This window comes from Dipteris shenzhenensis, chromosome 9 (assembly GCF_047967505.1).
Source record: "Dipteris shenzhenensis isolate YYH24624 ecotype China chromosome 9, Dip_SZ_1.0, whole genome shotgun sequence".
NCBI lineage: Eukaryota > Viridiplantae > Streptophyta > Polypodiopsida > Gleicheniales > Dipteridaceae > Dipteris > Dipteris shenzhenensis.
The window spans coordinates 17,167,490-17,180,026 of NC_141604.1; the positions used below are offsets into that span (position 1 = coordinate 17,167,490).

Sequence of the window (12,537 nt, forward strand, 5' to 3'; positions counted from 1 at the left end):
CAGCATGTGAGATCCCAAACACCTTCCCTCTTCATTACTCAGCCAGTCATTACAAACAGCAGTGATACTACATGCATCTCGAGTTCATCAGTGTGATCTGGGATAACTCCTAAATACCATTCATTGAAAAATATTTAATTTTGATCACCATGTGAGATCCCAAACACCATTAGCAAATCTCTATAAAAGCGTAAACAAATCCACAGAACTTGTTGGACCTGGATCAAGAACAGAAGCAAGTAATATGACTATACCTCCTCATTACTCAGCCAGTCATCACATACAGTAGTGGTACTGAGATCATTCTAGATTTCCTCAATGTGATCTAGGATGACTCCTAAATACCATTCATTGAGAAATATTTAATTTTGATCAGCATGTGAGATCCCAAAAACATTAGCAAATTTCTATAACAGCATAAACATATCCACAGCGTGGCCCTGGATCCAGAACAAAACCGAGTAATATGACTATCCCTCCTCATTACTCAGCCAGCATCACAAACAGCAGTGGTACTGCATGCATTGTACATTTCATCCAAGTGAGATCCCAAAACCATTAGCGAATTTCTATAACAGCATAAACATATCCACAGCATGGCCCTGGATCCAGAACAAAACCAAGTAATATGACTATCCCTCTCATTACTCAGCCAGCATCACAAACAGCAGTGGTACTGCATGCATTCTACATTTCATCCAAGTGATATTATCCCTCCTCATTACGCAGCCCATCATCACAAACAGCAGTGGTACTGCATGCATTCTACATTTCATCAGTGTGATCTGTGATAACTCCTAAATAGTCACCGTTCAAAGTAGCTAAGGCCTTGAATTGCCTAACCTCCTCAAACCACTTGAGTCCCAGTATCTTGAAGCGCACCACAGTTCCAACTTTAATCTCCGACCCATCACCATTCCTGAAGCTGGAAAATTGCATGCTTCCCCTAAAATTATATTCAAACCCCGTCATTGTTTCTGCATGCAAAAACACCTCCTCCAGAGGTCCACAAGATAAAAAGCATCCATGTTTGAGTACTTTTACGACCTCACCATGCAGAATTTCCCCTTTCTTGGGCTTGAAAACAATGCAATTAAACTCCACGGGAAAAACAACTGCACCTGTGTGAGAACGGACCTTACCTTCCCCCATGTTTTCAAGGGATGTGGGAGTAACATAGTAGCCATCATTTTCACTACACTTTAAGTTTTTCATGTCCTCCAATAACTGAATAAGAACAGAGGCCTTAAGAAGAACCCCATTACGAAGCTTGTGGGGTTGTAGCACAACACGACGGTTCATGCCAATTTCATAGAACATGGTGTTTATGTGTACTGTAATGACCAGACAATACAGTAAATGAATCTCTCTCTCTCTCTCTCTCTCTCTCTCTCTCTCTCTCTCTCCACACACCACACACTTACATATTATGAAAGTTCCATGTAAGCATGAACAAAATGGAAATAAATACCATGAACATGCAAATGAATACCATCCTGCATAACAGGAACAATCTATTGTGACATCTCAATGGAGCTATGGCTACCCAATAGTGGGTGTACATCATTGCACATGTATGCATTAACAGAAATGCACATCTACACATGCATATGCACATCTGGATCTTGCATCTGCATGCACGAGCACACACAGCACATGCGTGCATGTACATGCTGTTGGCACAGATGAGCATACATTTATGCAAATGTCTTTGTAGCTGAGTTCTGAACTGTCACACTCCACAGACCACGGCTCCTTTGTAGCACTTCAGAAGGATGATTACAACATTCAAATAAGTATCCATTGATTGCAAAATGTCAGAAATGCAGCAGAAATTTGCAAAGGGAGAGAGAGCAGAAATGCCCAACTTCTGCTTTATTCATTGGAGAAAACCTGCTTGAAAGCCCTCCAACAGCTGGCCATACCAGCCTCTACCAGCCCATATCCGGCTAGCCAGGCCCTACATCTAGCCCACGTGCCCTGGCAACAGCCCCCCCAACTACTAGCAGAAAACCAGGGAGAGAAGAAGAGAAAACTACTACCATCCTCTGCCGGCCACATCCACATAAGAGCCCTCACTCCCTATGGTACAGACAGGAGATGAACAGAATTCTAACACCCCCTCTCAGCTCCTGGATGTGGAAGTGATCCCAGTGAGCTGGCATGTTGACGGTGCTCAATCTGCTGTGGTAGAGGCTTTGTAAAGAGGTCCACCACATTGTCCTCCGTCAAACAAAAAGCTAGCAAGATGTCACCATCCAAATCTTATCATGAACAAAGTAAGACTATCTCTGCTTGGTCTGGGCATGGAATACTGGATTCCGAGCAATAGCTATACAGGTATGGTTGTCACACTGGATGGCTGTGGGTCCCTCTGCTGAAAGCCAATCTCGCCAAGTAACCTTCTCAGCCATACCACCTTGCCCACAGCACCACAAGCAGCCTGATACTCAGCCTCAATACAAGACCAGGCCACAGTTGGCTGCTTCTTGCTGCTCCATGAATTGCTCCCAAGCCAAGGGTAAAACTGTATCGTGAAGTAGAACTCCTCATGTCACGATCTCCTCCGCAATGTGGACTGCATTACAAGCATTGGCAGAAACGCAATTCTCCTTAGTTTTTGGTATCCATTTTCATACGTCTGCTTAGTGCTTGTCATAACTGTTATAGGATTCAGGAATACGTTTCCACCATCCGGGCTGTCAAGTGCTCTCTGAGGTGAATCCAGTAATTGTGGTGCTGGAGGGTCCACGGTTGCATCTTCATCGGCTTGCTTCTTTATATCATTTGTACACCATGAGCTGGAGAGTGGGTGTTAAAGTTTATGGCATCTCATAGTGAGAGAGGGATTCTTTGTGGGAGTGCCCAAGTATGGGGGGCTAGGAACCTGAACATATTTGCCAAGGTCAAAGGCAGACTACAGGCCGAGTGGTGACCTGGTTAAGGCTGGCTCGTAAAGACAACCTAGGCCCAAGGTTAGGGTAGAGTTGGCGCCTAGTTTGAGCACCCAACCAGTTCGGGTCACCCAACTTGCCTGGTTGAGTCAAACTGACCTTACCCAACACTGTTTGGGTCGGATCAGCCCGACCTAGTGGTTGGGTCAGCCTGACCTGCTCGTCAGGTCAAGCCAACCACAAGGTCCGCCAATCAGCCTGCTCCAAGCAGGCCAGCCAGACTGGCATGGGGCCTATATATAAGCCCCCCTCTCACACTTGTACTTGGTCACTTGGAGCATTTCTCCTCAATGGCCTCCCTTGGCTGAGATTGTATTCCAGCAAATAAACACTTGCTTTTGCCTTTGATTTGGTGTCATTTTCTCTCTCTCTCTTTCACATGCTTTCACATAAGTATGGCCTTAATATCCATGTAGCTGCCAATTTCTGAGGAGTTGTATCCATGTAGCTGCCGATTTCTAAGTTGTTGCATGTATGTTAACAACACCAAGTCCTTGTCCTTTCATGAGGGGTTTAACTATGGCCTTAACCACCCTTGTAGCTGCTGATTGTTTAGCTGCTGTCTGTATGTCAACAACACCAAGTCCCCCTTCTTCTTGTCCTTTAAACAAAATGAACATTTGACTTGAGAGACCTTCCTCTTATGTAAGCCACCCTCCCCAACAAAATATATTTACATTAATATATTGATTCAACCATTGTGGAGAGGGGGCCTAGCACTAGAGAAAAATAATGGCCATTGGGTATATACAATGATTTAAGACTTTTTTTCTACCAGCAAGGTTGGCTTGGAATCCACTCCATTTTTCCAGTTCTTAAGTTCCTTCTTGTTGCCACCCTTTGGGATTAGTTTAGTGATACACCATTCAGGTGAGTAGGGAGAGACCCATTAAAGAGGCTCGTCTAGGAGGCAAGGTTCAACTACTTTTATAGAATTCGATGGGGAGTCCGTGGTTTTACCATCTGCCGTGACATTAACAGCCTCCTTTAGTTCCTTAAAAGTCAGTGGTGCTTGTCTGGTCTAGCAACAAACCATTGCCTCGCCTGTTTGCACTTATACTATCCTGGAGCACAGCTTGATTAACGTCAGGCTCTGTTGATAGCAACTTCTTAAAGTGTACCACAATGATCTCATTCTTGAGGAGCAATGTGATTCATCTTGTAATTCTTTTTTCTGATCTTGAAAGTTTCTTTTATGGGTCCATATATTTCCCCTGTCCACTATTCTCTGAAGTAGATCTTTGTTTGTTTCATCATCTTTTCCATTCTGACCTTGAGATCTATGTGTTCCATAAAAGTTTCTACGTTGATTATTCTGAGTTTCGTAGATGGACAAGATGCAGATTGAGTTAGAGAATTCTTCAGTAAAATCCACCTCAACACCAATCACTGGGTTCCCTCTAAGATTTATGAAGCTTTCCTTTTACCCCTATAGCCTTCCCTATTTCTTGTCAAAGTTAACAAAACATCATGGAGTTCACATCGTGAGTTAAGTCTAGAGACGATTGCTCTAGATCCAAAGGTATGTTTCTAACAAAGCACAGACCTTGACTTATAGATTTTTTGCCGTTTCAGCTTTTTTTAAAGGACATAGCAACCCTTACTCAGGAATATTTGGGGACTAAGAGTCCCTTCCTATACCAGATGTTTCTAACCCAAGATACCCGCTGGAGGCAAAGGGCCGTGCAAGAATCCTATGGGAGCGTGGGTTTTGAGCCAGGCCACCGATTCGTCATGGAGATCTTCATCCAAATTATCCAAGCTGACTTTACCTGTAGGATCGATTAGACTGTTTGTCAATGATGCCCAGCTCTGAGACTCTGTCTGATGTGGCGTCCTCTCCGTTTCTGCATTCTATTGGTCCCTTTACATTTCCTCCGAGATACTGTGACCCTCATCTTCCTTGCTTTTGGTCTTTCCTAAAGTATTGGCGTCGGAGCTAATCGACCGCTTGGTGCTTCCATCGCTAGGATTATAGGATTTTCCGAGGAAAGGTGCATCAAAGCATCCTCCTCTGAACTCTATTGTAACTCTGTTTTTGAATGCTTGACAAGGAATAAGTTTCCCCGTTGACGTCCGCCCAGACCTGTTGCAAAAGTGCTCCACCAGCAACAGGGAGAAGGGTTGCTCTAGCAGCTGGAAGGCCACATCTCTCTAGTGAATGGAAAATTTCCCAGGCCCCCGTGAACCCAAAGGAGCGACATGCAAAAACCAAGACGTTAAACAACAAAATCTGCTTCGTTCAATCCATAGACGCGAAGGACCAGAGAGAGATATAGACGGACACCAAGGACAGCAATGTGGCAAGCATGGCGTAAATGAAAACAGCCCAAGAAGGAAGAGAGGTCGCCTAACGATAGGTGCGCATAAGCGAGCGAGTTGACAACACGACGCATTTGTGAGCTTGTCACACTCTCCTATTGATTAGCATTCGCCACAATCGAGCTTCTGCGGGGAATCTATAGCTCCAGAGCTGCAGCCTCGCTCCTAAGTGGAGGACAAAGATATCTGGGTACTGACCTGGACGTGGAAGATGGTTGCTGCCGACGTCTCGCCAGCTCTGTGGACGCCTCTGTTCTCCTTGGCTACCTTCGTTCTTACAAACGTCTCTTCGGAGATTGCTGAGCGCCTTGTTGTTAATAAGCCAGTGTCCAGTGTTCATGCATTTGCATGAACTCGCATGTGTGTGTTATCAATTCTCCTCCACCAATGGACAAAATGCGCACGTGTCACCATTTCGTACTGCCACTTGTCAGTCTCTGATTGGCTGACATGTAACATATGGCCATACTCGTAGGTACCTCCTCCATGCTGCCATTTATCGATTGTGGTTGTTTGACCGCCATGCATGTGTGTGTGTGTGACATTGGCTCAGTGTTGGCAAACCAACTCTCGTCGTACACGCATTGCCTCTCTGTGCACTTGTGTATGCACTTTTATGTGGATGTGTGTACTTGTACGTGTACACGTGTGCTTCTTACCAACAACAAAAGTGTGTACTCGTGTGCACCTTGTGCTTATGTGTACACCAATATTTGTACGTGTGTGATTGTGTGTGCATGTGTGTGTGTGTGCGCGCGCATGTGATGTAAGAAGGTGCATGTGTGTGTTTTTGTGTGCATGTATGCACGTGCGTATGTGTGATGCATACACATATGCATGTGTGTGTGTATGGGGGGGGGGGGGGGGGTAGTCCAAGAGCTTGTGGTAGTTCATGAGTCCATAAAAGTCCAAGGGAAGCGATCCAAGCTGTAGTGATAGTCCAAGAGTGCAAGGGTGGCACATGACACTCTTAAGAGTTCAAGGGTGGTAGTCCAAGGGCTTGTGGTACTCAAAGGGTGGTAGTCCAACAGTAAAAAGTAGTTCAAGGGTTGTAGTCCACGAGCCCGCGCTAGTGTAAGAATTGTGTCGTAGTTCGAGAGCTTGTGACAATGCATGAGTCTGTAAAAGTCCAAGAGTTCAAGGGTGGTGATCCAAGAGGTAGTGATGGTCCAAGAGTCCAAGGGTGGCATGTGGCATAGTCAACTCTCTAACGGATGACTATGGCTTATGCTAAAAAACTCAAGACAAAATTATCAATGCTCAAAGAATATCAAGAATTTGCAATTTGGAAGTAGCTAACATGGTCCTTTTGGGTAACAAACAAACACAAAAGGCACTAAGCCGCAAGCTAGAGAATACACCTAAGACCAAAAAGCATGATATTAAATGAAAAATTAGCCATAACTTCATAAATGCTTCTTTTGATACTAAATGATGCAACAAAACATGATATAAGAACTAAAGCATGTCTTGCCATTTGATTTAATATGCTACATGAACCAATTTGGATTTTTCAATCAAGAGATATAGGTTATATATGCTTGGCTATCTTTGGCGATCAACATAGATTTTTCAAATTAAAAAAAAAGAATGGCACATTGGCCCATTTTTAAACCCAAATGAGTGCCTAATCTTCTGAAATTCACCTTTATAAAATAGACTGACATACGTGTACACACACGCATGCACACACACACTTACTACTCTATCTCCTCCTCACAGTGTACACACACGCATGCACACACACACTTACTACTCTATCTCCTCCTCACAATGACCTTTTCACACTGACCTCACTTTTACCTTCTCTATTGGATAACCCCTTCCATCCTCTTTCTCTCTTGTATAACCCCTTCCATCCTCTTTCTCTCTCATTAATGGTATAACACTTCTCATAATATCTAAATCACTGACCATATTAATCTCCGCCTTTGTTTTTCCTTTCTCCTTTCTAACCATTTTTTCCTCAGATGGACCTCCCTTTTCACAATGACCTTCTTATACTTCCATGCTTAGCCTCCTCTTATGGGTAAACCCTTTCCACCCCCTTATTCTCTCTTTTTCTTTTCTTTTCTTTTTGCAAAGAATGAGAGTTTAGTAAGTCATAAAATCCTATGATTAGAAAAAGTATATATCTACCCCTATACAACAAAATCGGGAGGTAACATCCAAAGAAGTGACTAGCATGGAAGCCCATACAAAAACAAGTGATCAACTACTCTTTTTCCTCTTTGGGAGCAACCATAGCTGGATGGAAGACAACCCCGATGACCATTGTATTTTGGTGCTGGCTACGTGCTCCTTGGGCAGAGGGGGTGGTAGCAAGGACACAGGCCGGAACAGACTGATTAGCCATGGGTGGAATTCATTGTGCTATCGGGGCGGTAGTAGCACAGCAAGTCGTAGTAGTCGGCCCCTTCTATTCCTCAATTGCAATCAATTTGTCTTGAAGTGAAGACTGTTTTTAGTTGGAGTCGCAATAACTCAGTCTAGTGGCGAAATGATCCCCACCCTTTTCTAGTTGCATAATACATTTGTGGGGTCATAACCTTCTTTCCAATGACTTGAGCAACCACATAAGTGCCCTGATGGGCCCTCTTAATTACTGAGAGCATAGCTTCTTCTTTTGGATTTGGGGAGCCCGAGGTGCCAAATTGCTCATTTGTGGCACAGCATGTTGGAGGAGAGTCTTGTCTTTTCCTACATTGGAGGGATTGAGTAGCATCTCTTTAACGTTGGCCAACAAATTCCAAGTCTAGGCAGCCAATTCGACCTGATTTTTAGCCAAGGTAACATCTTTTTTGAGATAGTCATGAACTTGATGAAGCAGTTGGTCAACATGCTCCAAATTATCAGCACAAGCCTATATAACACCACCATGTCATAATAAAATGTTATGGATCAACATACTCACCTCTAAAAAGATTAGAACATCTTTGACTCCAAATATTCCACTAGGGGCTTCTTATTACTATCCAATCCCCCTGAACTCTGGTGAGGATAACTCCCAACAAAATGTAAGCATAATTAAAAGGAATGAGTACAACATGAGTCATGAATCAAACTCCAGACTCCAACCAACTATGGACAATTCATAAAGAGGTGGGGAGTGTCTTCCTACATCCTGTGACATCTACTTCATCTCCCATCCCCTTGCCCAATCATTATGGTTGTTCTCACTATCCATACAGCCTCGTGTAGGATGAGCCATAGCAAGCAGGCTTGTTTTTTTGGAATGGTTCTAATCCACATCGTTTCAAACCCGCTGATCAAACTCTCACTAAGTCCCTTCTATGCCAATTCCTCTTAAGGTGAGCCACTATCTCTTCCTAAAACTCTTCACATATAGCAAGCAAAAAGATATTTCTTCTGCTTGCCCATCCAAATTCATCAAGTCAAGACTATAGTTTGCTAGTTAATGTGCAGAAGCAGGCAATGAGGCAACCCATCTAGGCCAATGTATCTCGGTCCCACAGATGTCTAGTTTCCTAATGAGCAACAAGTCACACCTATTTAATTTGAACATTCTTTGGAGTTCTCTGCCTTCAATCCATGTGCCCCCAGGTCTATCCCATATGCCCTACGAGCATCTAATTACTTTCGTACTAAGCCTTAGTGCACCTTTGATTGATGCATTCATCAAGGGGAACTCACCCCGAACAATTAAAAATCAAATGGAGTCCTGCCTACAAAAGGTACCCGTTTTCTTATAAAAACCTTTTCCATAGTGAGTGAGGTCTCAATGACTCCTAAGCCTTCCACAGTTTAGATTCCTTAGCCACACAAGGTTCTCTACCAAAAATGGGTGACCCTTTAGGGAGATGTTTCCAATGCTTGCATTAGATTGGTTTAACTCTATACCTAGGCATTGTACAGAATTTCCATTAGACCTTAATTCTCTCTTTTTCTCTTCTCCATGTGGACCTTTTCACTCTTTCAATCATAGCATTAAAAAGAACATTTTTTAATGTTAAATGGTTCATTTTCCACCTCCTCTCCTTGCTACATTACATTGTATCCACCATCGCTCCTTTTCCAACCGACGTTTGATGTTCCGTCAACCTACTCCCCTTTTTAAACCTTCTTCCTTTCTAGCTTCTCATCACATTTTCTCTCTACTTTCATGCAAGTTTCTTACTCTATCCAAACTTTCTCTCCTACAAGGCTCCTGCATAGCTACCCATGTAAAACAACTACAAGCTTGATCATGGACTCATAGGTTCCTTGGTTTCCCTTCTTTGTCTTATGTTTTTGCAACTCCAGGTTCCTTGTCCATTCACATCTCCCACAATCCATGCCACACGTTGCCTTCTACCTTGTCAAGCTGAGCCATCCACTTCACCAGAGTACTTATTGCCTTGCTATAAAGCAACAAACTATTTACCTTGCTAGTCTACCTTGCCAAATTGTGTCACCTAGCCATCCACTACTCTAGCTTAATGTCATCCAATTGTTTGACATATTTCTCACATGCCTATGCGCATATTTTCAGCTGGTTGCTAGACTCAAGTGCCTCAACAATTTGATGTTCTCCTCCCTTCCTGCAATATAGACTCTCATTTCCTCCTTTTACTTCTTTATAGATTCCACCTTCTACCAATTGATTCCACCACCTTCTACCTTCTCTCAGGTCCTCCTTTTACTTCTTTATAGGTTCCACCTTCTACCAATCGATTCCACCACCTTTTACACTTTCTTATGGGCCTATTCTCCCCTTATTTTCCTCCAAAATCCTTCATGGCTAAGCTCCTTTTTGACATTCCTTTTCCTACACTCTCCTTATGCTCCTTCTACAATTCCTTATGCCTATGCTCCCCAACAACTACACCCCACCTCCTTTCACTTCTCAACTACTAGCATCCTTATGTTTTGTGCTCATTAACTTTCTATCCCAACATTATACTTAATGCCTTCAATGATCTATCATATACTTCCTTTAATATGTGTTCCTACTCTTCAAGTTTACACCACTTATATCTTATAATTACACATGTCCCTTCTATTTATGCATAGTGTACATATTTATGTAGAATGTCTACAATTATTTTCTATGAAATAACATGTGGCTATGATCCTCCCATAAATCTATACTTCTTTTGTAAGATAACACACCCTAGTAGAGGAAGGGTGCTGTAACCATATCAGTATAGACTCCCCCATCTATGAGAAAGTATGGGGATCTAGCTAAACTACATAAAGTTGAACTAAAGGAGGCTCCAATTGAAAAAGATTAGCATAAAAAAGATTCAAATGCACTAGTACGTCACCATTAGATAAATCGTGAAACGGGTTCATAACCACCAATGGAGCAATCATAGATGGTGCCTATAATTGTATATCATTAATGTTGGGTGCAAGAAGCAATGGAAACGGAGTGGAATGCAAGGGACAAAAAGCTGAAGCAAACATGAGTACTTCCAAATGGATAATGAGAAAGTACAAAGGGGTGGCCTATATGGCCCCAAAGTCAACCATATGGTTGACCATTGAAGTCAACCTAATGGTTAACTGAGTCCTAAGACTAGCATGTAAGGCCGCTAAGGCATAACAATTAATAGCCATAGCCTCAAAGGGTTTGGACATGGCAAGCATCACTAGTTCCACCAACTGGGTATCCCTTTCTTGTCAGCCCTTCTCCATTCTTTTCTTTAAGGCTTTGGAAGGAATATAGATGTAGAGATAAGAGAAGGGCCCAGTACCTTGGAGTAAGACTCCTACGACATGTTTGGTGAAGGCTTGGGGTAGTGCTTGCTTGGCAAAATGTTTTAATTGCTTGAGTTTCTAGCAAGCATTAGGAAACAAAGCAAATTGGACTTGTAGTCGATATAGCGGGGGAGACATCAAGGACTATTTTGAGGTAAGTAGGTATAAAAGACACAAACCCATACATCTCTACAAGGTAGGTATGTTTGGGCACATACAATAACCTACCAACTTGAAAATATGCTAACGACTAAAGATATAGAAAGAAATAAAGATTCAAACCCTTCAAAGTGACCCACATAGCAAAAAAAGACATAGACCCCGTAGCCATATCAAAATAAGAATACCATGGCATGACATGTGTCAATAGGCCACGGCTCCATATACGCACCTTGGAGGCTAGCTTGTACATGATGTTTGGTGAATCACAATGTGTAATAAAATCCCTTGCCAAGAAAATTGAGAAAAGAGATAAGTTTTTGGGGTTGTGCTTATGCAAGATAACGATCCGATTGCATTTGAGTCACGTAAGTTGAAACCAGCAGAGCTAAACTATTCCACATATGATAAAGAGTTAGCCGTTGTAGTCCATGCTCTTAAAATTTTGAATTACTTATTAAGACTGATCACCAAAGCCTTAGACATCTCCTTACTCAACCGGTGATCTTTGATAGACACATAAAATGGGCAATCTTTATTAACCGTTTTAAACCAATGATCCAATACCAACCAGGCAAAGACAATGTAGTTGCTAATAAACTGAGCCGACTACCTAGCTTATATAATGTCTCAGTCATCAAGGGAGACTCTTTTGAGCCTATGAAGGATGCCTATGCCAATGATCGAAACTTTTCAAAAATTTGGCATAAAATTAAGCAAGCCCTGTGGCCTCATATTCCATTCATGATGACTACCTTTTCTACGAAAAGTGCTTGTGCATCATTGCATCGTTTCTTTGTTCCACCCTACATGGGGCATAGAGGTATCGCTGCAACGTATTAAACTGTAGTTCAAGATTTTTTCTGGCCCAAGCTTAAAGTCGATGTTGCATTCTTTGTTGCAAAATGCCTTATTTGCCAGAAAGCTAGAGCCAAGGGCAAATATCAAGGTTTGCTTATGCCTTTACCGATTCGTGACGATCCATGGGAACAAATCTCTATGGATTTCATTACTGGATTTCCTCCAACTAGCTCAGGTTTCGATATGATATGGGCTATCATAGATAGATTTAGCAAATAGGCTTATTTTATTCCGTGCAAAAAGACTTTGACAGCAGTTCAAGCTGCTCATTTGTTCATCAAGCATATCTTTGTTCACCACAGCCTTCCGAAAGTAATAGTGTCAGACTGAGATAGTAAATTCTATAGTAACTTCTAGACAACTTTTTGATAATCTTGGTATGGAGTTAGACTTCTCCATTACTTTTCATCCGGAGTCCAATGGTCAAATTGAAGTCACCCAAAATACTATTTGTGACATAATGCATTCTTATGTGTCAGGTCAACCAAGAAAATGGGACAAATATTTACATATTTTACAGTTTGCCTACAATAATACT

At 42.4% G+C, this 12,537-nt stretch overlaps 1 protein-coding gene across 1 annotated transcript; it reads right to left on the minus strand.

Annotated features, from left to right (window-relative positions):
- Positions 1 to 394: 394 nt before the first annotated feature.
- LOC147898296 (DNA-directed RNA polymerase V subunit 7-like) lies at positions 395 to 5,596 on the minus strand. Its single transcript, XM_087379478.1, has 2 exons — positions 5,475 to 5,596; positions 395 to 1,334 (listed from the first exon to the last, which is right to left on the minus strand). Exon 2 carries the CDS (start codon positions 1,318 to 1,320, stop codon positions 766 to 768), a length of 555 nt encoding a protein of 184 aa, XP_087235604.1. The 5' UTR covers positions 1,321 to 1,334; positions 5,475 to 5,596; the 3' UTR covers positions 395 to 765.
- Positions 5,597 to 12,537: the final 6,941 nt, after the last annotated feature.